This window comes from Pyxicephalus adspersus, chromosome 6, assembly GCF_032062135.1.
Source record: "Pyxicephalus adspersus chromosome 6, UCB_Pads_2.0, whole genome shotgun sequence".
Classification (NCBI taxonomy): domain Eukaryota; kingdom Metazoa; phylum Chordata; class Amphibia; order Anura; family Pyxicephalidae; genus Pyxicephalus; species Pyxicephalus adspersus.
In genome coordinates this window covers 97,403,431-97,430,177 of record NC_092863.1, presented here as the reverse complement: position 1 = coordinate 97,430,177, position 26,747 = coordinate 97,403,431, and the positions used below count along the sequence as shown (strand labels likewise).

General features: G+C 37.4%; 1 protein-coding gene across 1 annotated transcript in view; it reads right to left on the bottom strand.

Annotated features, from left to right (window-relative positions):
* ITGA2 (integrin subunit alpha 2) overlaps positions 1–26,747 on the bottom strand; it is a 73,496-nt gene that overhangs the window by 20,824 nt on the left and 25,925 nt on the right. The window contains exons 2-18 of the mRNA XM_072416689.1: positions 25,032–25,155; positions 19,704–19,816; positions 18,374–18,465; positions 17,769–17,883; positions 16,779–16,906; positions 16,366–16,514; positions 12,936–13,086; positions 11,418–11,583; positions 10,616–10,692; positions 9,177–9,315; positions 8,301–8,446; positions 6,513–6,656; positions 6,198–6,401; positions 5,078–5,208; positions 4,649–4,788; positions 4,126–4,280; positions 1,610–1,720 (exon numbers count right to left, since the gene is read on the bottom strand). Coding sequence (XP_072272790.1) covers positions 1,610–1,720; positions 4,126–4,280; positions 4,649–4,788; positions 5,078–5,208; positions 6,198–6,401; positions 6,513–6,656; positions 8,301–8,446; positions 9,177–9,315; positions 10,616–10,692; positions 11,418–11,583; positions 12,936–13,086; positions 16,366–16,514; positions 16,779–16,906; positions 17,769–17,883; positions 18,374–18,465; positions 19,704–19,816; positions 25,032–25,155 — 2,285 coding nt within the window. The remainder of the gene's footprint in view (positions 1–1,609; positions 1,721–4,125; positions 4,281–4,648; positions 4,789–5,077; positions 5,209–6,197; positions 6,402–6,512; positions 6,657–8,300; positions 8,447–9,176; positions 9,316–10,615; positions 10,693–11,417; positions 11,584–12,935; positions 13,087–16,365; positions 16,515–16,778; positions 16,907–17,768; positions 17,884–18,373; positions 18,466–19,703; positions 19,817–25,031; positions 25,156–26,747) is intronic.

The window sequence follows — 26,747 nt, the reverse complement described above, 5'->3', positions numbered from 1 at the left end:
TCTTCTCCATCTTGACTTTGCCTTGGGATAAAATCGGGTATGACAACTGAATGGGCAATGAGGAATTGGGAGTTTTTATACTGTATATTATACCAGGTTGTACTTCTGACTTAAACAGACCCTGTTGTCAATCTAAAAGTGGCCCTAAAAAGGAAAACCCTGGTCAAGATATTTTTATGACTAGTATTTCCTCCCAATAACCTCCACATCACTAGAGGACATTATAGTGATGCCATAATTGGAGTGAAGAACAATTGAGCATTTGAGGGGACACAGGAGATGTACAGCTTGCAATTTCTTGGAGTTTGATGGAAAAGGTGCCAGGAGAACCAAGAATTCACATTTTCCATTACTCCCAGCAAACCCAACAGTCACACCCCCCCCCCCCCCCCCCCCCAAAAAAAAAAAAAAGAACCTTGGACCAATGGGCATGGTTTGGCTGAAATATGGACCTAAGTGAATGTTGTCATGGGGCTTGGCAATCTAAGGTTGGAGACTAACAATATTCTGAGTTTGCGTGTGAAGCCCATGGTAAATGATGATCTTCTTTCACAAGCCAAGAACTTTATACCTAATAAAATGTAAGCTCATTACTGGCAAAGACAACATGTGTTTAACATGTATATTACATTCTAGGGAAACTCATGGAAAATAATGAACCATTGCTTGATTTTGTTCTGCATACATTTTATATATTTCTTTTTTGCTATACTACTTTGTAACATAGCTTGTTACTAATTATGAGAATATTTAAGAAACAAAAATTTGACCAAAAAGCTGATCAAGTTTTCATTTTTGTTCTTTTAACATAAAATATTTCAAACTGTGGAAGTACAAAAACATCAACCTAGAAAAATGTTACCATTATGTCACATTGGGCTGGATTTATTAAAGCTCTCCAAGATTGGAGAAGATAGGCTATCATGGGAGAATGAGTAATGAGAACGAGCTCCCATATTACTGTTGTTTTAGGCAGATGAACATCATGTTATGGGGAAAATGAATGGTGAATGTAAGAACTGCAGCTTCTCACTTGTCATCGTGACTTTTAAGTGGCATTTAATTAACTGTTTAGACATTGCATCTATATTGGCCTTTTTGCAATTTTTGGAGTGCTAATGTGACACGCTGGGCCTGATTTATTAAAGCTCTCTGAGACTGGAGAAGGTAGACTATCGTGCAAGAACTTGGAAGGTCCAGCCAACCTGGAATGGTTCTGACCCAGTGTTGAATTTATTTGCCAGCTAATAGCAATGATTTTTAAGAAATCCATTGTTTTACTGGATCTATTATGTTCTTCCATAATAGTCTATCTTTTCCAGTCTTGGAGAGATTTAATAAGTCAGGCCTATTGTGTCACATTGGCTCCCCCAAAAATTTGGGGAAAAAGTCAATATATATGCAATGTCCAGTTTTTAAATGCGATAAGACACTTCAAAATCACAATGAGAAGCGGGAAACAGTTCCTACATTCACCATTCCTGTTGCTTATAACATAATATCCACCTGCTTAAAGGGACAGTATTACGGGAGCTCATTTACGGCTCTTCGAAGGACAGGGAACAATATTTTTATACATGTTGATAATTAATGGTGAAAACATACTTACAAACCATTCACTTGAACCAGATGAATAAGGGTTCAAAACTGGGCTGGTGTTGGGTTTTTGAGCGGCAATATTGATGCGTAGCGCTAGTGCGTTTTCTGTGTCTGATGTCTCCTGGTAACATGAATATAAAAAGTCATTTTTCAAAACCAAACCATATCATGCACTTTTCACATTTACTCTGACCCCGTTCACTTTTTAAAATTTTGTTACCTTTCAGCCTGATGCCACAATTGTTTATATTTGATTATATTGTTTTAAATATTTTTTTTATTTTCTACTTTCAGTACCCCCTAATGACAAAGTGAAAACAACAAATCAGACAATTTAGTAAATGTATTAAAAACACAAATATCACATTCACAAAAGGATTCAGATATTTTGCAACAACACTTTTTTTTCCCCACATCAAACCAGTGCACATATCTGTTTAGGGGCCCCATTAAAAAGGCCCAATGCTACGGACCTATAATTAAATATAAAACCCCAAAGTCTGCAAAAATATTTGCATTGTGGATTTAATTTGATATGTATGTGTAGTAATTGATAACAGAAGGATTCTCCCTGTTATCAGTGAAATGGTTCTGGTATAATTACTGCCACAACAGAATGTAGGATCCTGGTCTAGTAAATGTAAAGTGACAGCAGCCAATTATGGGGAACATCATACACACAGTAAAAGCACCAGGAGGAATCTGATTGGTTGGCTTCTATAACGTGACACAGAGATCAAACATAGGAACACGTTCACTGCTTCCTGGGAAGTTGCAATTTCCAAATGCAAATACGCAAATTAATTTAGTCACTTATAAATAGACCAGACAGGGATGATATCATTTCCCACATCCATGTGACAGTACTACAGATCAGATGTGGCGACATGTGGAAATAATTTATATTACACCAGTATATATTACAATATAAACAGGAAATATTTAGTATAGTAAAATGGCAAGTTCCTGCATCCAAATCCAAACAGGAATGCAAAAATTCTGGAGTACCTAATATACATAGTGCTATTCCAAGTGGAATCCCAACCTTTCCTATATTAAAAATAGTTACTATTTTTCCATAATATGCTAAATATGGATAGCCTATATTTGTAGCATTTGAAGCCAAGCTTAATTCAAGCTTTTCAGTTTGTTTGGAGTGGGTGTATTTGAGTTTGGGATGAGGAGGTTAGTTGAAGCTCTTTCATCTTTGTTGCTGAATAATGAACCTATAGCCATAGATCACCTTCCTGACTTTTATACTTCATATTTCATTAACTGTATCCTTATACATGAGATACACACTTGTGATATTTTTTTGGATGTGGTAGATGCACCACATTCTCCTGGGTCCATGAAGCCGATCAATTCCAATCCACACAAGCTCATACAAGCTGCAGGTATTTAAAGCGTATGTGTAGGGCAGCATGGTGGCTCAGTGGTTAGCATTCTGGCCTTTGCAGAGCTCGACCCCAGGTTTGGATCTTGGCCAGGCACTATCTACATGGAGTTTGCAAGTTCTCCCCATGTCTGCATGGGTTTTCTGCCGGTACTACGGTTTCCTCCCACATTCCAAAAACATGCAGTTAGGTTATTGGCTTCCCCCCAAAAATTGACCTTAGACTACACTAATGACCATATGACTATGGTAGGGACATTAGATTGTGGGCCCCTTTGAGGGACAGTTAGTGTCACGACTATGGACTTTGTACAGCGCTGCATAACATAACATGATGGCGCTATATAATTACTGTGTAATAATAATAATAAAAAATGTTTGCTATTCCTGTTTATGCAGAAACATCTAATAATTACTTTATTAGAAAGCATCCAATAAATCCATTACAGAAGGTAGCCTTGCACAAAAAAAACATGCGGAGGTGCCTATATGATTTAGGAAGTTGAAAACCAGCTTGATGATGTCATCTGGTATTAAGTTGCTCATTATGGACTTGATTTATTAAAACTTTCCCAGTCTGGAGAAGATAGACTATTATGGGAGAAACTGGGTGATCCAGCATACCTAGAATGGAGTTTTTGAAAATAATTTGCTATTAGTTTGAAAAAGTTTTCAGTCCTGGCTTGATCACCCAGGTTCTCCCATCACAGTCTATCTCTCCAGTCTTGGAGAGCTTTAAGAAATCAGACCCTTTGGGTCCAAGGACCCACCTATTATGCTTTAATATATTTATTGTTAGGAATGAGGGTATAAATAGTTGTTTTTGACATCCCTGTTAGCCAAGGCATCTAATGCGATATTGTTTCCTAAAGGTTTACATACGTGTTCCAAAGCAAGCAATCACACATTGTTATTATTATTAACACGTTTAGCAGCAGCATTTTCTTTGAGTCTAAAATGTACCAGGCACATACAGATAAAATAGAACAAGTGTAGCTAGTACAGGTGAAATAGTTTATGAAATGGTCCAAAAATACATGCAGTTGTGTAGCAATATCTGGAAATATCTAAACAATTGATAAAAGAGGAAGAGACTTGTCCATTGGGTATAATGGGTCATTTAAACTTACCTGAACATTAAACACGTGCTCAAAACATCTTTCATCTGTGCTCACATCAACGTTTCTCATTATAACTCTGTCACCGGTCTCCTTGAATTGTCCTCTCGATGTCACTCTTGAAGACATGAGATCGGCATCTAACGTAGCGTTGTACGTTATGGCCACTGGACCAAGACAAGCAAAACCAGACATTAATGTATGTGGCATAAGGGAAATATAAAAACAATTACCAAGTGTCCCATTTCTGCCCTTCTGCTTATTTTTTTTTCTCAGTTTATAAAATTGACATGGAAAGCTGGTAAATTTTAAAACATATTTAGATGAAGGTAATGGTGAACATTTATGTACTGTGGTCAAAAACTGCGAAAAAGGTATGCATGAAGAACTCAAGGTTCAGAGCATGATGCTTATGTTGGGTAAGAGAGTTCCAGAGACGGGTGAAGTCTCGGATACAAGAATGTGAAGAGGAGGTGGAGGACAATTGTATGTGAAGATTGCAGCTATTTATCAGTATAATTATAACAACACTCACCTGTTTGAATCCTGGAATTAGCAGGTCTGAATCTTGCCTTTAAGCAGATTTTTACAGTAATTTCACTATTTCTGTTTGTGAGAATGATTTTATCTGGGATGAATGATGCTTTTACAGACACATCCGCTATACCCAGTGACCTGCAAAGGAAGGAAAATATATATCACAAAAATAGACTTTGTATAGAGGGGAGAGGTGCTAGATCGTCTTTCAGGTTTTTCATGTGGTCACAACAGAAAATGTTTTCAATAGAACCGAATAACAAGACCAAAATTTCAGTAGAGTCAAGATAGGTTAGATCATTCTGTCTGTGCCTTCCTGCAATGTGGTCCCCCATTTTTTGTATAGGTATCACAGGAACAGAAAAAAAGAAGGAATCCCCCCAATGAAGTTACGTTTGACATGTCCAGATTGATTTGATTTTCTTACCAAAATTGAATTACTTTCCCATAAGCACCAACAGATACATCAGTGATGGAGTCCCCATTCAAATCTGTATGTCCATCAAGTGATCTTCCGAAAAACTGCAATTGTGTGTTAACCGAGGATCCGAGTATTTTCTGCAAAACATAAAAAATGTTTTACCAATTAAATCAATACAAGGGATATGTATGCATAATGTACACATTTGCTTTTGGTAATACAACTGGAGGGTTAATTTTGGATTGCACAATGGGATTTACCAATTATTTATAATATTTTATAAGGGATTTAACAGACATTTGTAACCAGTATTCCATAGACCCCCAGGGTTCCTCCAGAGGTTGCTATAGGTTCCTTCTATAAATATTCATTATCCTGACATGTATGCACACCTTCCTTCCCTCTATACCAAATGTCCAAGAACCTGCTACATCCACCAACTGACATTTTACCAAGTGTTTGCACCTTTCTCTCCTCCACATTGTAAGCTTGCAATGGCAAAGCCATCCAAAAAACCCATCAAATCCTATGGCCATCCTCATCTCCAGCTTTGGCAATGATATATAACAGCCATTTGCTACTAGGATTTCAAAAAACCTCAGGGTTTTCCCAGAAGTTGCTAGGGGTTCCTCAAACCATGGCTGATTGATCTTCAATTTAATGATGCTTACAATGTTCTGAGACCAATACCACTTGGTAAAAGCGGCTGCATGGCTCCAATGATTTCAGTTGAAAGTTTGTTCTTTTCACTGGCCACCAATTTGAGAAGCTTTTTCCCAGTGACCTCCCAATAAATTGGTTTCAGTAGGAGTTCACCTAAACCTAAAAAAAATATTAAGGCTTCCTCTATGGAAAAAGGTTGAGAAAGGCTGATAATGGTAGGTACGCATAAAAGAACCTCTAAGGAACCTGTCTTCCTTGATTTCCAAGAGCCCATCCACATACTGTTTGAAGAGAATGGACTCTTGGGAGGAGGGCTCTTTGTTAAAAAGGAACTAAGCTCTCAGCAGCTATCCCTATGAGATTTTTATCAATGACACCACAGAGAGTAATAAAATATAAAGTTCTTAGGTTGTCTTTTCATATGTGGTCATATAATTCTAAAACCTTTCATAAGTGCTCATACCTGGGAATACTTTTTCCTAATAGTATTTTTTTCTCCATTGTAAATATAAACTGCTCCACTGGCCTCGTTTTCTAAAGGTGCTCCAACGATAACATCATTAAAACCATCCAGATCGATATCGGATAGCGCTGCTATGGCTGCTCCAAACCGAGTATTTTCCAAATTATCAGGGCCTTCCAAGAGTTCACGCTGACCTAAAGTTCCCTAAACAATGAAAATGGAATTAGGTTTCATCGTGATCATAGAATAAATTGGCTTATTGTAGTATGGAATATTAATGTATTTTACAAGGCTTCAAAAGAAACACGGATTTACCCCGTTTATGGAAAATACATAGACTTGTCCTTGTTCTTTCTTGTTCTCATTCATGAACATGGGGGCGCCTACTATCAGCACATCTGTGATGGAATCCTTATCCACGTCTACAGCACACAACACACTGCCAAAATAGGAACCAATCTGCAGGTAAATTGGGACAAAGAGAAAAGTGTTATGGAACAGAAGATCTACTAATTTTTTACATTGCAGGAAATAACTCATATACATGCTGATTGTTCTGTAAATGTAATGGTTCCTGGAGGTTGTCAGAAGGTAGGTCAAAATTAGGACAATGGCAGCCCATCCAAAGCAATGGGTTTCCAGAGTGGTCCTCCACTCCTCACCCTCCTTTATAAGACATCTGAGAACCATGCAGACAATTGTGTATAACAGTGTTTCCCAACCTTTTTAACATTGGAGAACCCTTGAAATAACTTTTATGTCTCGGGGAACCCTTTCTTTATTTCTGTATTTACATGTCACAGTATAGTAGCATGGTGGTCAGAATGTCACCCTTACAGAAAGCCAAAAAGAACATTGAGGGGCCCTTAAACTAGAGATTACTTATTGCCCAAGGAACCTCTAGCAACCTCTAGCATTCCTTCGTCAAATCAGGGCCGATATCGGACGGGAATCTTGCGTGTGTACAGCGTTTGTCGTCCATCGTCTGAACAACAGTCCAGGCGGATCCACGGCCGATGGACGACAAGCGATCGTAATGCAAGTAAAGGGGAGAGAGTGCAGCGGGGTGCCGCTCCATCATTCTCCCCGCTCGATTCTCCATGGAGCAGAACAGTGCTGTATGTACAACACTCGTTCATGCATCGTGCAGTGGTTAGTTGTTGGAAAGGATCGTGCAAGATTCTTCCCAACGACAATGATTGCACATGTGTACATAGCCTAAGGGATTCCTTGTGACCTCCTTCTTCTGTTTCTCTCCTCTTTGTCAAAAGACCAGATAGAGAGGGTGATATGGACAGGAAAACAGCAATAACATCCTTCGCCTCCCTACAACCATAATTTTGTTGTGGTGTACAGTACAGCTAAGGTATACTTCAGGCAATGCAGCAGTGCAAGACGCGAATTCATTGAAGCACCTTGTCATTTCTACGCCCTATTCATTCCTTTACTGGCCCTTCACAGGATGCATGGCACACCATGACTGGCCAAAGAAAGAAGGTACATTGGTAAATGGGAGCCAGGACCGCCTGTCACAGTGCAGGAAGTATGCTGGGAATAAATTGTGGCTGATTTTGCAAATGCACCTTGATGAGTTCAGTTGGGGAGACACCTGAGGCCCAGTTAGGTGAATATTGAAATTTTTATTTAATCTTTATAGACCACACCAAGTTTAACTGCAATGATGTTTCCGTATGTAACTATAAGCAGGTTCACACTTGCTTCTTCATCCTCTCGCAGCTCCCCACACCTGACACTTTGCCAGGGCTGCTCAAAAAGAACCGTCTGCACATGTGACAGATGGCAGCACTGAGTAATACTACTATTACTACCGCTCACTGCAGCCCCTAATCATTCTCCATGGGGCTATATGCAGCAGTAAACAAACCCCAACCTCACTGCCAGTAAGAATCATGCCCTTTAGGTGTTAGAGGGTCATGTCAGTTTTCCAAAAATGGGACCAGCACTATAGCATTCAATCTGTTTACTTTTTTGCAAGAACGGCTTGCAGTTCAGATTTGAACCGGATAGGTAACCAGCAATGCGGATACTTATGACTTCAGGTACAATAATAAGTAAAAGGTAATATTCACCATCTTCACCTACCTGTTCCCCTTTCTGTATCTGAAGGATCGTCACATTCCCCTTACTGTTAATAGTGTAAACCACGACCTGGCCAGTGTAGTTCGTTCTTGGGGCTCCAGCAACAAAGTTCACCGTGTTCCCAAGGTTGAGAACGGCAACGGAATATCCTGTAAAATAGATGCACGAAACACACAATGAAAGCCAATTACTTCCCAACATATGGTTTTCATATTACATGCCAAGTCATTCATTAAAATCAGATGTCATTTTTTTCCATAGACACACACCTCCTAAGAAGAGATGCTGACAGGGGTGTATATTGCCTCATTTTTTCTTTAAAACATTACTTTTTTCTCTGAACTGGAATATAACTCCATAATGTGGCCGGGAACATTTTGCCTGGAGTTAAAAAGAAGCTTCAGCTTTGTCTATGCTACCTTTAAATATTTGGCCACTGTCCCTGAAGTCCTTGCTTCCCTCTATCTATTTTTTAACAAATACTGTATGTGTCTTTTGCACAGAAGTCTTTAAACTATTCTAGTGATGTCATGAATTCTTCCTCCTCTTTCTTGGCAGTAAATGAGCCTTCTTCCTGAACAGAGCAGCACTCACATAATAAAGTGTGAATGGCGCACAGTCCTGGAGTACCGCCAATGAGCGTGTTAATGATAGCCTGGACTCTATAGTAAATAGATGTTGGCCATTATTTAGTCCATAAGAGGACCTATGGCACTGGACAGAAGAGGAAATTAGGGACAAGGCTCAGATGTGGAGAAGGTGTGTAGTGTCCTCACATTGGACTACAAATGCCTCTACCTTTCATAGTCAATGATAAGATATTTATTAAAAAAAACTGATTCAGTTATGTGTTTTCCTTTGCCTTTACTCCAAACTTACCTAGATAAGAACTTTGATTTCGATCATAAAGAACCTTTTCAAATGCGTTGTAGGGGAAAATAGAGAATTGGTTTGAATCTTGGTGTACAACGGTGCCGCTCCAATCATAAGCACCAACAGCTCCCAACATCAGCGATTTCTATAGACAGAATATTGGTGTATGGAAATTGTGATATAATGCAACCAACATTTAAATACATTTCATGTGTAATATTTGGGCCTTTCACCAGTTTTTTTTTTCTAACACTGGAACGCTGAAACCTCATTGTGCCCAATATCTCTCTTATTATAGGGAACCATTCCATTTTGTACTAAAACTTTTTGCCCTTTAAACCGTAGCTATCCTTTTAAAGCAACTCACCAGGATTTCCTATTTCTGGGAAAGTGCCCTGGTAAAAGAAGGCTGTTCATATCTTTATTTGGAACAGTACATTTAATCTACTCACCTCTATGCTAACTCGGATTTGCTGAGATGTTCCACCTCCGGTGAGAATCTTCACATCCAACACTTCAAGGAATGTTGGATGCCTACTTTTCTGCTGCTCCCTGTGGTTTTATATGTTGAAATCTATGTCACTATAGAAATTGTAATAATATTTCTACAGTGAATTTGTGTTACAGGATTCATTGGCATAAATATGCAAAATTACAGTTCTAAGAATTCACTTTAAAACTAAAAACAGAAATCAAACGTATTGTGCTGAAAGCTTTTAGAATGAAATTTGGCAATTGAACAAAGAGGGTAATATCATTACTATGCCAAGATGTATGCAGGGGGCAATCTGAGGCTCCAATGCTGAAAGAAGGGAATATAATATACATTGATGTAGGTGGACAGCCGACTATGCTATGAAAAGTCTGCTGAAAGACTTTTTTTTTTCGACATTTCATATCTAGATGCATATTCCTAAAAGATTGCCTTGGCTGTAAGCTAACATTCTACGCTTATTTCCAATAAAGAGGAGGAATGTCAACCCAAGCCTTCATATCCACTTTTCTTCTAAATGTGGTATTAGAAGGCTGTTTTTACCATTTTATTTACATTAAACTACTGAGTTTTCTTTGTTTGTATGATTGCCAATAACTATACTCATTATTTCATTAAAAACTTAACAATTAATAGTGCAACAATTAATAGTGGCAAAAAATTCTAACCAGTCCAGCTTGCGTCCACTCCATTATCACTCTCAATATCTCAGGTACATCACATATGCACTGGAATGAATTATACTTTTAAATTCCTTTCACCTAAATCCATTTACAGAATGTTTAAAGAAATCATAAAAAGCAGTGAAATATTCTAAGCAGTAAAATTAGTAAAAACCAACATTTTAGCTGGATGGAAATAAAAGGAAAGGTTAGAAATACAAATCATTTAACAGGTAAAGCTTTTCCCATATTTTAACTAACACAGATTTGTAAAAGGCCAATGACTATACCTTGTTCTGCGAGTACTGTGCACTAAAGCCTACTTGAGACATTTCCATCTGGAAAGTTTCACCTCCTTGTGTAGTTCCTAAATCAAAATGAACATATAACTGATTAATAGTGACTTACCCATTGTACTTTGAACAGGTATAAGCAGTTTATTTAAAAAAGAAAGAATATATTTTTCCCCTACATATACTATAAGTACTCAAGCTGTCTTTATTAGTCCATTAGGACTACCCGGATTGCCCCCCTTTCCCTGTCCATAGTATTGACCCAATAGACCATCTATTCCTGCCCTTTAGCACTGCCTTTATGGACCACTTCCTTTCTATTATTAATGCACTAACAGAACCTTTTCCATGTCCTTTAGTATTTTCCGGATAAGACTCATTTTTGTATCCTAATTACTGCCCTGATTGAATCCTCTGACATGCTACTTTAGTACTGACCTTTCCTAACCCCTAGTACTGCACCTATGGCTCCCCTTTTCTGCCTTTTGAAGACCCTTTAATAATAGTGCGATGGACCCCCTTTTACCTGCTCCTTAGTATTGCCCAGAATGGATCCTTGTCAATGCCCTTTAATACGACTCTGGTGGTTAGCCTATGCTTAGTCTTTAGTAATGCCCACTTGTACTACCCTAATATACCTCCTTTAGACCTTAAGCTGCTCAGACAAAGATTCCAACTCTTTGATCATGGTTATGCCCAAATGGTTTCTTTAAAAATATTTCCAAATGATCATTTGATATGTCATACATTTACACTTTCTTCATAAACAGTGAGATAATAATACATAAAGTGACTTTACCTTCAATGCTAAATATCCTCTCTCCCAGGGTTCCAGCTTTATCTAAAAGTGCAACTTCATCTGACACATTGAAGAAGAATTTCTCTTTGGGGTTACTGGCAATTCCTTTGATTTCATTAATCAGGTTTTTGCTGTCAATGCTGTATCTATTGTAGTACCCCAATACCTTTAGGAGGAACAGACGAGAGAAAACACATGGTGTGAGCTGCTAGTTTAATTCATAGGACACCCAGCTAATTAGGATATCTATCCATTCATTTAGGAACAATCAGGACCCCAACTTGTTCTTATTTCTCCTTTTTAAATAACTATGTAGTGATCTCAGTGGGCTCCCTATAAAAAAAAGGTGGTGCTAAAAATAAGGATTTGTATAAACAATTCCCATCATTCAATCAATATTTCATATGTTGCTGGCCCCCAGAAGTAATTAGATGGTGACACATGGTCAACATTCTCAATACATTGATGTATGATTGTTACTGGGTTATATCACTCCTGAATGTGTTCACTTGGAGAGTTCCCTACTTTACTCCCACCTCCCTCCACTCCCTTTAATATTGGTTTGTAAAGCTTTGTTATTATGATGTTATTTTCACATATTCTTTTTTTATTGATTCATTATTGTACCTTACATTCTCCCCTAAATCCCTATTCTTTTCATATTTGTTTGTATTTTCTTGAAAATATCTTAATAAAAATATGAAATACAAATATGTACACATATGAAGTGATGTAGTATCTTTTATGTAGAGCCCAATAACTATTATTATTACATTTGATTAAATGTTGTCATTATTTGTAGAAATATCTGTATCCCTCCTGAAGAAGAGGTTTTATCCACAAAATGCACAAATCCACAAAAGGTCACTCACATACGTATGACGTAAATGAGTGATACAGAAAGTTGTTTTGTAATTTATTTGGCCTTTTTAAACATTTTGTATTAAAGTTGTTTTTAATCATTGAACTATGGCTTGAAGTTGCATGAATTATTTGAAAAAAATGTGAAAATAATGTACAAAATCTTATGCGCCTTGAAAGTCTCATTTCCCTCAATTATTTAATATTTTGGCACAATGTTTTTCCTCTTTTATGGGTTACTTCTACATCTGTGTTTTTCTTGATTTCAAGGAGAACAAGCTGCTATTCAAAAATTCCAATTGGTCCAACACACAGAAGGTCATCAGAGGTCTTGTGAGATAATCTCTGGCGTCTCATTGCCAGACTAAAGAGGAAGTTTCAGACAACAGTAACCTAATGTTCATCTTGAAGCCATGATAGCGATAAAGCTGAACGGGTTCATCTTTACCACTATGGAAGTAGCGCTCAGTTCAAAAATATGTGGCTGTTGTCTTCAGAGGTAAACATTTATTATTATTATTATTATTATTATTACATTTATTGCAAAAGATTTATAATGTAGAACCACTGAAGAAGAACAATACTACAATATGTAAATCCAGCCACACAGATACATTTAAAATACAAAAAAGTTATAAAAGAGAGAATTTGAATTACCGCTATGCCAAATCGGGTTATCTTATCATTTTCACAGCGTGCAATGACCTCATTCAGCATTGCGTTGTCATGAGATTCACCATCAGTGATGACTACCATAACTTTATTGGCATTTGGACGTCCTCCGTATTCAGCAGAGAATGCAAATTGTCTATTCAATAAAAAAAAAATCTAATTTTAAATTTTTGTAATTAATTTGCAAAAAATCAAAACAACATAGTCATGTTCACTTTACTTATCAAGTCATGTGCCAGGAAAATGCTGTTTTTTGCACTTTTTGTAGATGATTGGGCATTGAAAGCTTCACCCGAATCACTAAGCTAAATGATTAATATTATTATTACTAATATAAAACAGGATTTATATAGCGCCAACATATTACGCAGCACCGTACATTGAATAAGGGTTGCAAATATAGTGACACAGGAGGAGAAGAGGACTATGCCCTGAAGAGCTTACAATCTAGGAGGTGAGGGAAGTAACACACAATAGGAGGGGAGATATGGAGTGGTGGTAAATAGTAAGGGTTTTAGGAGACAAAAGAAGATGCGCAGGTAAGTTTGAAAAGATTTGAAAGGTTTTGAGTGCTCTTTTAAATGAGAAGAGAATAGGAGCAAGCCGAATAGGAAGAGGAAGACCAAACCAGAGAGTTGGGGCAACTCTAGAAAAGTCTTGGAGCTGTGCTTATGAGTGAGGAAGTCATTAGTAGGTCATTGGAGGAATGGAGAGCGGCTAGGGGGGTATTTTTCTATTAGGTCAGAAAGGTGAGTGGGACAAGAACTGTGGAGGGATTTGAAAGTAAAGTACAGGAGCTTGAATTTGATTCTAAGGTGAAATGGAAGCCAATGAAGAGAACTACAAAGATATGCAGCAGAAGAGGAGCGGTGGGAAGGATGGATGAGTCTGGCTGCAGCATTCATAATAGATTGTAGAGGAGAGAGTCGGGTTAGTGGAATACCAGAAAGGAGGAGGTTACAGTAGTCCAGACGGGAGATGATAAGAGCATGTACAAGGAGTTTGGTGGTCTCAGGGGACAGGTAGGGGCGGATTTTGGAGATGTTGCGTAGGTGAAAGTGACAGGACCTGGAAATGTTCTGAATATGGGGGGTAAATGAGAGGGCAAAATCAAAGGTGACACCAAGACAACGTGACTGAGGGGAGGGCCGAATAACAGTGTTGTTAACAGTTAGGAATATGTCAGGGGGGGATTTGGAATTTGAGGGGGGGATGATGATGAGTTCTATTTTATCCATGGTTGAGCTTCAAAAATCAGTTAGACATCCATGATGAGATGGCTGACAGGCAGCATGAGACCTTATCCAGGACTGAGGGAGACAGGTCAGGGGTGGACAGATAGATTTGAGCGTCTTCCTTCACTTAATGTGAGTGAACATTGTTGAATTTTTAAACCTCTTTAGCATTTGTAATAATCTGTTCCATTCTTCCTAATAAAGTTCTGCAACTATTCATCATCTTGCCTGTATCATGTCCATGTAAAAGCCAATACACATCCGTTTAGTCTAAGTGAACATTATTGGTAGGGTGTTTCCCGCTCCTCGGTAATTACTGGCAACAGCTAAGCACCTAGAAGAGGTAACATACAGTAGCCACTAGGCTTTTTCAATGGCATACAAAAGCCTTGAGATGTAATTAAATCAGCTTCTAACTACCAAATTATATAATTATAATTCTGATACAGTGGGGGATTCCCGGAGATTCCAATTATTGCTAAGTAGTTTATCATTTTATTTGTTGACAGAACACATTGTAACATATTGCAAAATAGGAAATACTTTATTTATATGGTGATCACTAGTAAAAGGGACAATCCTCATCATGAAAAGTAGCAGCTGCCATGTTTATGGAGAAATGGAGCAAATAGAATAATGATGTTATTTGTGTATAAATAATACTATTTTCCAGTATGCAGCTTGTTGAGCCTATGATTGGTAACCTTTACCCCCCATACCATGTATAAGAGGGGTCTAAATAAATGTATACAGAGTAACTATGCAATTAGTGTTGCCTTTATGAGCAATCCGTGAGTTACGGCTTTACAAGACAACTTTGATGTACGGTAGAATGTTAATGAGGGAAAAACAGAAACATACCATCATAAAATGCAAGACATCTTTACAAGCATGTTTTTCAGATCAAATGTGAACAAACTCCTACAATATTAAGTTACACAATGAAATGAAGACCAAATTCACAAATATAGAGATTTACAATAGCTTTATTGTAAATGGAAAATCTAGCTTTTTGTAAAAAAAAATCCTTCCTGATACTGTTATGGAAATGGGATTATTACTAGTACTGACATCTTTCAGTTTCAATCATTGAACGGAGAATATGACAAGTTTTGCAGGGGTGGGAAGGGGGAATCACTTAAACATCACATACAGGCATTTCCTCTTATCTATAAGTTTGCTTTGTTTTTACTCCTTGCACATCTCTATGGTTCCATGAAAACTACGCATTGAGGTATATCTGCATTGAGGGGTCTTTCAAAATGAATGGCACTTTAGTGATATGTGTATATTGTGATCTGTGCAGTCTGGGGTCCCATCTGTAGTCCCTCTGTTCAGCGGTGTCCAGGATGAAGAGCATTGCTAATTTAGGGGGTGGCTCTGTTCATTAGTGTGCAATCGAAAGATTTTCCTATAATTTGGGGTCACTCTTATTAGTATGTAGAATTGGGGATTTGATGATTTAGGTTTTGTTCAGCAGTCTCCAGAATTACGTCTTTGCTATGATTTTGGGGGTCACTTTGTTCAGCAGTCTGCAGAATTGGTGGCTTTGCTATGATTTGGGGTTCCTCTGTTTAGCAGAGTCCAGGTATAGGGGCTTTGCTATGATTTAGGGGGGTCAGTCTTTCATTGGTGTGCAGAATTGGGTGCTTAGCTACAATTCAGGGTCTCTCTGTTCAGCAGTATCCAGGATTAGGGGCATTGCTATGATTCGGGGTGCCTCTTACAAATGGTGCCCAGAATTAGAGACTTTGCTATGATTTTTTTAATGATCTGTTGAGCAGTGCCTAGGATTAGGGGCATTGCTATGATATAGGAGGTTACTCTTTTCATTAGTGTACAAAATTGGGGGCTTTGCTATTATTTGGGGTTCCACTGTTCAGCAGCATCCAGGATCGGTGACTTTGCTATTACTATCTACAATTTATCAGTATCAAAGATTCAGGGCTTTGCGGGTCACTCTGTTTGTTGTGATCTGAAGGGGTACATGGGCAGCCATGATAGCAAATGGGCCCTTCGTTTATTAAAAATCAATGAAATATTAACCTGCCCAGACATACACTGTAAGGTAACTATTCCAATAGCGGTAGTAAAAAAAAAAAAAGGCGTGCAAACAAATGCCAATGTTATTTATTCCCTTTATCTATTTATTATTCATGAATACCATATAGCTGACATACCTGGTAAAATCAATTGCTTTGAATGTGTTTGTCTGGTCTCCCCCCATTTGAGAGATGGCAGATATAGCTTTCATCATATCTTCTTTATTATCGTACCGATTCATTCTGAACATCACACTTGGATAATTTCCATACTGGATCAGACTCACCTGCAGGGAACAGATGTGCAACACGTGAAAATGCTATTCAGAAAAATACATGGTTTTAGAGATTGTGCAGTATAATAATATTTAATATGACATTTTGTGATGTTATAGTACATCTCCTGTTTTATATATATATATATATATATATATATATATATATATATATATATATAGTAAAAATGACATTAATGACTGATGTTCCATTAAGCATTTATTCATTTTCAAATGTAACATACAATGTGGATAATATCAGATATGAAAAATCACCTGAGTCTTGGTTGGTCCAATGTCTAAACCCTCCACAAATTTCTCCAAAAAGTTTCGAACTGCTGACCAGGGATAAATGCTGTTTGATCCATCACATACAATAGCAATATCAATCACTGCAGAGCAGGCTGGAAGATACAAAAAAGAAGTATGTGAATATTAAAAACAGAACAAGGATACAGTAAATATCTAGATAGTTTGTGGAGACTTTTTGTGACCATTCTAGATTTGCAGAAAGTATCAGGGGATCCATTGCCAGTATTGTGCTTGACTGATCTGATTACTTTTCTGATCAGTAATTGATCAATTAGAAACCCCAAAACAATGTACACATGAGTACAATATGCCACGCATTGATAAATCTTTTTCTAACTCTTTTTGGAATTTCGGTTTAATTCATAATTTGTTATACACACCACATAATGGATTCTTTATACTGAGATTTACCTTTATGCCCGGTCAAACTAAAGTGATGAAAATGAGTTGGCCATGACCAGTTCGATGTACATTTTACTTGTCATTAAATTCAAATCAGATTTATTGGATCAGAAATCAATTGGGGGTATAAAACTGGACTTTGTGTGTCAGCCTCTGAGGCTTGTATTTTCTGCACCGGGATCTGAATGCCAATGGGAACCCCTTGAAATAACTTCCAGGTCTGTAGGGACCCCCTGCTATAATTACTATATCAACAGCTCACAGTATTTTAGTTGGGTGATTGGTGTGAAGACTCTTTCTTATATTGCTGGCCATGGTAAGAAGAATGTCATCCTTACAGAACGCCAAAAAAATCATTGGTGTAATTTAAATTGACCTGAGGGGCACAATTGCTAATGGGACCCCCAGCAACCTCAGCAGGAACCCTAACTAAGAAATACTGGGTAATGGGCAATTTGTAATCTGGACAGTCTCACTTTTAGAAGCTATAGCAAAGTTATGATGAGATGTGATTTAAATATTGATGATTCCTAATTTCAATGTTATACTTACTCTGAAGAGCTGGAGAAAAGCTTCTGAGCACCTGGAATGTTGGGCTAATATCAGAACACATCCCTGTAGCATAAAAATTATTTCCACATTGTTGAGCCCATAATGGGCCACATGTCTGGAAGAAAACACAACATATATAGTATATTGTAATCATTCTTCACACATAACAATTCATTGATAAAAGGGCAATCAATCTGATTGGCAAGAAGGTGCCGTTATATTTATTAATGATTTTTCATGTTACCCCATTTTCAAATTCATGATCTGCTGACATGATTGCAACAATTAAAAATGAATTGAATAAACTGGCAAACTATTCATTTAGACAGTTCCTATCAGACCAATGGATCTAGGAATATTACCACTTTATTATTAGTGATAGCTATAGCAAATAGTGGAGATTAGTTGAGTTTTTCTTTTTCAAATGTCTTGTTTGCCAAGATCGCCACTTTTCAAAGGTAGCATAAATTACCTTTTCACTTAACTTTTGCTATATTAGTAAGTACATAATAATTCATTAAGACATTTTTAATCTTCCTTTGTGTACATTACAAAGAAACCCACTGCAATTCACAGACTTGAACACAAATTTTTCCTGAACTTACTAAAAATCCACCAGTGTTCTCATTTCTTATCAGTGTTAGCCCGAGGTTCATTTGTTCCTTCACCTCAGTTACATTTGGGATGATACTTGCACCTGAGAAAAAAACAAAAATATTTTTAAGTCTTTCCACCCAGTTATGTTCAGTTATGGAATTTGATGGGATGAATCATATGGCAACTTTTTAATGGTCTTCCTAGGGATCTGTTTTTAAAGCAGTGAACCTGATATTCACCATATATTGACACAGTGGAAAATCTATCACTGTAAATGAAAACACATGAACCTGGAAGATTCTCCACCAGATTATAAGTTTCTGGAGACATTTTTGCAACACATTTTTCCATACTAAGCATACATGTTCAGTTTTTTCACTGTAAGATTTGGCATCCCCAAAATTACATGGAAATAAAAGATAAAAATTGGTACAAGCAATCAGTGGTATTGGCATGGCAGGGTTTGCTTTCCAAAGCCTACAGTTATCTCTCAGGGAAACATAGAAAGTCTATAAAGTTTATTTTAATAGGGATGAGCGAGAATACCTCTGTTATTCTCACGAAAATTTCCTCGAACTTCTGATGGTTCAGCGAAATTTCAGCAAACCGATTTCACGAAACCATCAGAAGATCGAGGAAATTTTAACAGGAGGATTCACAGGAGATTCACAGGATTCCCTGGGAAAACTCCTGTTTGTGATCCCCGGGGCACTAGAGGTTAATTAACTTCTAGTGCCCCAGGGATCGCACACTGCAGCTGCATTCATTGAGAAGATCCCCAGCACTAGCTCTAGCAACCTTCAGTGCCCCGGGATCGCAGTGGATTCTCAGAGCTGCAATCATTCTTGAAGCTCTGGGAATCCTGTTTGCGATCCCCGGCAACTAGAGGTTAAATGGGGACAAGTATCTCCATTCAAAACCCCTAGTGTTCCCTGATTGGCTGAGGAAAGCGGGACGGGGTGATCATGATAAGCAAAGTATGGACTCCATACATACCCTAAGAATATTGCTCCATATTCCATAAAATATTGCGTTGGACGACCTTCAAAATACATTTGTTGAACCATCATTGAACTGATAAAGGGCACGTTCTCTCATTTTGTGCAAATGATTTGAAACAGCAACACCGCTATATTTTCAACATGTTTTATCTCCTTTCATACATAGGACATAGTAACAAAGCCAAAAAATATTTTTCAGCACAATTACCAAGATTAGGCTTTATTTTGCAACAGAAAACATTAAAAATACATTTATTGAAAGATATGCATCAAAGAAGAACAGTTGGCTTAAAGGGAAATGGTGGTTTGGATGGTAATGAAGATAATGATGACTTACTTGCTAGGTTCAGTTTACTGCATTGTGACGATGATAGAAGGCTGACTGGACATTTGTAGACATCCCCCATCCTGTTTTTAGGATATCCACTCCAAGGGGAACTAACAAGCAGCCTGAACATAGGAAAAAAAGTTATTGGAGTATTCAGTCATTATTATAAAAGGAGGTTCAAAAATGGCGGAAATGATTAGGAATATGTTGTTACGCTATAGCTTCTCTTGCTCCTCTTACACATTTCTAATATCATAGTGAGCAGAAAACTTGAGCTTGATAACATCCAGACAGTTATGGTTTTTGCTTCCTATAGCTTTGTGATCCCCCCAGATCATTACCAGATTTATGGTTTCAGAACTTGTTATGCTCTCCTAAAATGTTAATGTTTCCTGTAATTATTGCGTCCTGAGTATAACAATTAGCAGCAGTGTTGTATACACCTTCAGTTAACTGTTAGGTTGCCTATCTGATGGCCCAATAGCCATCCCTACAAGCTCACACAATGAGTTTACAACCTTCCTACTAATTGTGAATCAGTGACCTATCATTTCCAGTCAATGTTACTTGCAGGATATCAAGGTATGAATCCTTTAAATAGATTCCCAAAAACATGATCAGATACTAAACATGATGAGTAATAGATTTTGCAAGCTGACCCTATTGATATGAGACCCTTGACCTTGTTGCAGTTTTACTTATTTACCAGTTTTACTTATTTAACAATTTCCTTCAGACAAAAACAGACCACAACAGGAATTTTTTTAAAGAATAAAAACATGGTCAATGTGAAAGTTTCATTTAAAGCAATTTTGTTACTAAAAAATAATATTGGAGTCATGATGTCAGCTCTTCTATTAATGTGCCTTATGTAGTCTTTACACTGAATAATGTTTATGCCAGGGGAACAAACAAGCATTGTATAAAGTCAATACAAAGAGGGGGGACATTAGAGCACAAGCAATTGGCACCCTGCAGTATTCTCCACCACAGGAAAATACAATGGTTGCCCTTTGGTCGTTCATTGACCCACCAGGATGGATTGATGATTGACATTTGGGGACTGGTATACACATGCTAGATTTTCACCTGAGATTGGCTGCAGGTGACACTCATCTAGCTTTTGTACATAGCCTTAGGCTACGTACACATGTCAGATGATTCTTGTCTGATAATTGCTTCAGGACTGATATGGGAAGAGAATCTGGCGTGTGTACATCAAATCCGCGAACAATGAACAAACGTAATATACATAAAGTGTAAAGAGCGCAGGGGGGTGCCCCTCCATCGTTCTTTCCCTCCCCTCTCCATCGAGCAGGACAGTGTTGTCATTCATGCAATGTTCAGTCTTTTGTCGTTGGAAAGGATCATGAAAGAACCTTTCCAACGACAATTATTAAATGTGTGTATGTAGCCTTAGTGTGCTCTAAAAGCACCAAGATATCTTCATACACAAACCCACATTATCCATAGCACATCTTCTTTTGGACCTTTTTATGCAGGTTTAGTTCTGTACCATGTGGTAACAATAGTAGCAAGAATAACATTCATATTCATTGTTCTTATGTAAGTCAAACACTTTTTACGTAACAGATCAAATCTAAAACAGCTGAACCCAATAAAACCCAATGTGTGATTCAAATGTAAACCCCTGCAGGATTCATGTAGGCTAAAGACACCCAGATGAGAGCTTAGTTTAACATCCACATCAGTGATAAAGACCCTTTAAACCCTATACAACAAAATATCTATAGGGCATAAAGTGATAACCTTGACTGTAGATGGACGGTTAGTTCCTTAGAATGTGGCCATGGTTGGTAAATGGGAATGACTCTTTAAAGCTGAATACCATATACAGCAATTATGTACACATACAGTGGTTGCCCCTTTTTAATTCAAGTGTTAAGAGCTGATTTTTTCCAAAGGTAGGTAGGTAAAAAACCTATTTTATCTTATGCTTCTATCACATTCGGTGCTCTCTTGAGCTACCTGGCTCTTCATAGCATAGTTCCCAAATTTGTTCCATGACCTGAGGTTTGGGTGTTCCCTCATCACTTGCATGTTCCAGCTCGACCTGCAGCATTCTTCATATTGTAACATACAATACAAAATTCCAACAGGGAGGGTGGCAAATAAAGGCCAGGGTAGATGTGAAGACCGAGGAGCTCCAGAAGTGAGATCTCACCAATTAACCCCCCAAGATGTATCAAGTAGGTTAGTAGTTTTGGGTATTTAATATGACAAAATTCTGCAAAAAATTGAGATTTGGGGGCTTGGGAATTAGGGATCCATCTAACTAGATAGATCTAAAGATATTCAAAAAGGATTTTCGGCTATACCTCACATAGGCCCCATCCCTTTTAAACCAAGAAAAAAAGGAACATACGGTGAAGAACACCAGTTTGTGTAGCTGGATTTTGTAAGCCAATATCAACAACATGTGTTTAAAAAAATAACAAAATTTTATCAATATTTACATTAAAAAACTCATTTCAAATACATAAAACCACATAAAACCATTATTACACGTAATAACCTCTCCTTTCAGAGTGTCCCTATGAGGGATACATTCTGGGTTAGTTCTCTACGTGTTTCACAGGAAATATCTGCTTCCTCAGGGGAGAGGAGAGAGAATCTGATGCTGTATCATACGGGGAAACTGTTGTGTAATCATGCAACGCAGTTGTGAGATTTCAGTGCGGTATTATTGTTTGTTTCAAGCCCTACTTAAAACTGACTAAATGTAAATAACATTAAAACCAAAGGAACCATAAAAACAACTAGATGTGATTTAAAATTGAAGCAGATAACAGCTTGATTGCCATGACCGCCGGTTTGTTCCACACCATTGATTCTTACAGAGAGTGTTGCTGAACACAAGCATCAGATTCTCTCACCTCTCTCCTGAGGAAGCAAATATTACTGCGAAACGCGTAGAAAACTAACCCAGAATGTATCCCTCATAGGGACACTCTGAAAGGAGACATTTTTATGTGCAATAATGGTTTTATGTATTTGAAATGAGTTTTTTAATGTAAATAATAATAAAATTTTGTTATTTTCATAAACACATGTTGTTGATATTGGCCTACAAAATCCCACTACAAAAACTAGTGTTTTTCACCGTTCATCATTTTTTTCCGTTCCTTTTTTTGGATCTAAAGATACTTATTGCAGCCACAATAGCCATATAGAAACACTCAATTCCAAGCACAACCTGACAATGCTGCAGTTTGTGAATTTACTAGAATGGCTAGCTTCATTCATGAGACCATGTTTTGCTTAACCGTCATATGCTTTAAAATAATGTTCAACTTATCCCTAAAAATGTTCCTGTAAAATAATTTGCAATGACAGCAGGATGAAATTAAAATACCAACAGGAGCAGTGATAATTGCTAGAGCCAGAAATTAATACACTTTCCAGTAATAGCAAAGAATGCTGATTGCACTTTCTGAAACACATGGGAGCTGATTTAGTGAAAGACGTGAAGCTTAACTGACGTCAGCAATCCAATACCGGGGAAGCAGATTTCATGGCATACAATTGGGTATTTTTTAATTTTCACTGCATTCTCTAAACTAAGTGAAGTATCTCTTGCAAAGAGTCAAAAAAGTCTGAATTGCTTTAGGAAGTCAAACCCCAAGGCAATTTTATATATAAATATTAAATAAGTATTTAAGGAAAAGGCTATGAAAAGGCAATTACGTTCTAAAGATTTACCTAATGTAGTTTTTATCAGCCTTTTAGAATTTGAAGCACAGCAAGGACCCCCAAATGGGTGTATTTAGGAATTTCTTTTGGGTATCACAAGCTGGGGTGCTCAGAATACCAATAAAAAAGGATAGAAATAGACCCCTCCCTCCAGAATACCAATGAAAAGGATAGAAAAGGACTCCCGAATGGATGTATTTGTGAATTCCTTCTGGGTATTACAAGTTGAGGTTCTAAGAATACCAATGAAAGAATGGGAATGGACCCCTTCTTCCAGAATACCAATGAAAAGGACAGAAATAGATCCCCGAATGACTGTATATAGGAATTCCTTTTGGGTATCACAAGCTGGGGTTCTCAGAATACCAATGAAATAAATAGAAATGAACCCCTTAAACAAGATTGTAAAATATGCCTCACTACTCTATAGCAGGACCCTGAGACTGCCATCAGTCAGTTCTAGGTCCTGTATCATATAATTTTAGCTCCTGTAAATTCTGTATTATGTTTTTATTTCCTTTATTGTATATTACCCCCCTATATTTATCAGCTGTCCATAATTTCGGTGACACATTCTTTTTTTTTGGGCTGTATAAATTAGTATATAATATACATAAGTACTATACATTGTACATAAGAACACTTGTTATGGAGATAGGTGCTTTATGTTTAGGGCATTTTATAATTATTAAAATTTTCCTATGCTATGTTTAGTACATGATAATTATGACATATGATAACAGGTATTCTTTGGGTGACTTTAAACTTGTACTTAAAATCATTGCATGTTCTGTGTTTGAAAAATAGCTGACGGTTTTAGCTAAAACCAGACACTGAACTTTGAAAGTAATAGCATTTTTCTTTTTAGAATTGAAAGAGGTTATATAAAAACAATTTGCATAATAAATTGATTATTAGAAGTGCTTGTTTTATAATTGTGTGCAAACTGAAATGGCCAAATCTGTACTTTTATATACTAGAAAGGCTTTAGGTAGACATGGGCAAATGTACAGACATAGTTACATAGTTAGGTTGAAAAACGACAAAAGTCCATCAAGTTCAACCTCTAGGGAAATAAACATATTACTACCCAGCATATCTCGGGTAAAACCTTACATGCACAGTTGACCCAGCAGCCTTTATTAAACCAGCATTGGGGTGAGTGTGTCATTCTTAATTTGTCCACTGGGTAGTGCTAGGTCTGTATTCATTTACAATAAATTGCACTTCTTTTCATTGTAAATTAAAATCAACAAAGACCCACCTAGTGGACAGACCGAGAATAACACCCACTAATAATCCAATGTACAGTATATGTACATTTGTCCATGTCTACCCAGTACCTTTCAAGAGCAATAAGTACATTCACCTATTAATAGTTACCTTTTCAGTACATTTTTCTATTTCAGTTTACACTGAATGATAAAACAAACACTTTCATTTTCTCTATTTTTTGTTGTGTAATATTCTTATTGACACTCAATTTACATAAAGCAAGGTACTAAAAGCCTGCATTGCACCATGGTAGATCAAATGATTTTTGCCTGAGTTTAGACCTACTAAATATAAAAATTACTTGTTTGAAATATCAATAATTTGTGATAATTAAATAAAAAATCTTACCAGTTTCCTTCTGAATTCTTAAATTGTTGAATGGCATAACCAAACTGAACATCTTTTGGACCAGACAGCATTTTGTTAGCAGAAAGTCCAATGTTGTAGGATATGCAGAATTCCAGCAAAAAGCCTGCAAGGAAAGACAAAATTATTAAGGAAAAGGGAACATGCAACACATATGACAGTTCATTGGATTTCGCAGTTGTGCATCTAAGGGTCTGCTTGGATTTTTTTTTTTTTTTAATCAAATAGGTTTTAGTTTTCTATACAAGGAGAGAATAAGTTCCACCGAAAATATGTCAAGTACTCCTATCAATGGATTCTAAAAGCTCTAGGAATCTTTCCAAGGTGTTGTCCAGCTGATGCGATCAAAACATTATCAATGAAGGCCCTGGGGTTGTTACACCTTCCAATGACTAAAATGCTCGTCCATATGACATCAGAGAAATTAGGTTGGCATCTGTTTGTTGTTGGCACTGGAACATTAGGATATATGATCAAGGTACTAAGGTCTTGTACACACAGGCTGATTTTCACTCTAAAGTCATTTCTTGATCCATAAAACAGGCTAAGGCAAACAGAATAAGGATTCCACATCCCAATTGCTGCAACTAAAAAAGCCTAAAAAGAGCTATATGGAATAGTTTGGCACATTCAACATCCTTTGTATAATTAAAACAATAAAAATTTTATTGATTAACAATAAAAAAAAGTTACAGTATTAGCATCATTCCACCAATACATAACAAAACAGAACATTAAATAAACAAAGGCAGATTCAATCACTTTCCTATTCAATTCTGCAATGGATGGTCAAATTTTTTACGTGTTTCACAGTTACAATGGCTTCCTCAGGAAACAAAACATTCTACCCATATTATTGCATAGTTTCATCTCCTGCAATGGGATCCAATTGGAAGTACCAGGAGAAGCCTATAAATATGTTATTGCACAGACACAAATCCAAGGCAGTTTTTTGCAGGTTGGAACCCTGAAAAATCCATTATCACAATCCTGCATAATATGACTGCTGCCGCTGATCTGCTGTGTTTTCTCCAGCTCTTTAATGAGAGAGAAAATCCAGATCCAGTAAAATAATTAGATTTAAAGAAAATTTATAAAACATGGATGTAGAAGTATTGGAAATATTGATGGGAGGTTTAACAGACATTGAAACTATCCCAAGGGCGTCAGCTCTGTTTGTGTGTACTAGACATGGTACACAGCAGTTGCAAACCGGTGGTCCAGTCCGCGAGAACATTTTGGGGGTCCGCGGCTCCATCCCCCAAATTGACACAACCCGCCCAGGTGTCCAGGCTCAGACTTGCTTGCTAAACATGCTCGGGGGACAGAAGTGCAGGGCTCTGGACACAACTTTGTTGCATCCACAGACGTGTACTACTGTCCCCAGGATGTGCAGCAAGCAGGTCTGAACCTGTGAAAGGAGAGTGGGTGGGTTCTGGCATCATATTCTGGCATAATTTCTTCCCCTTTAAGTGACACACGGCTCCCCGTGCATGTGCAGTTCGGATTCCGTGGAATTAGTGCTCGGTGAAGTCCGAAAGGTTGGCAACCACTGACATAACATAATTCTCCAATTCATTAAAACAGAGGATACAGAGCCAGACATTCACAGTTTTAAGTGAACTGTCCCTTTAAATTCTCCCATTCATTTCCGGTCTAGGTTTGGGTGTTTGTCCCAACGTCACACACACTGATCCC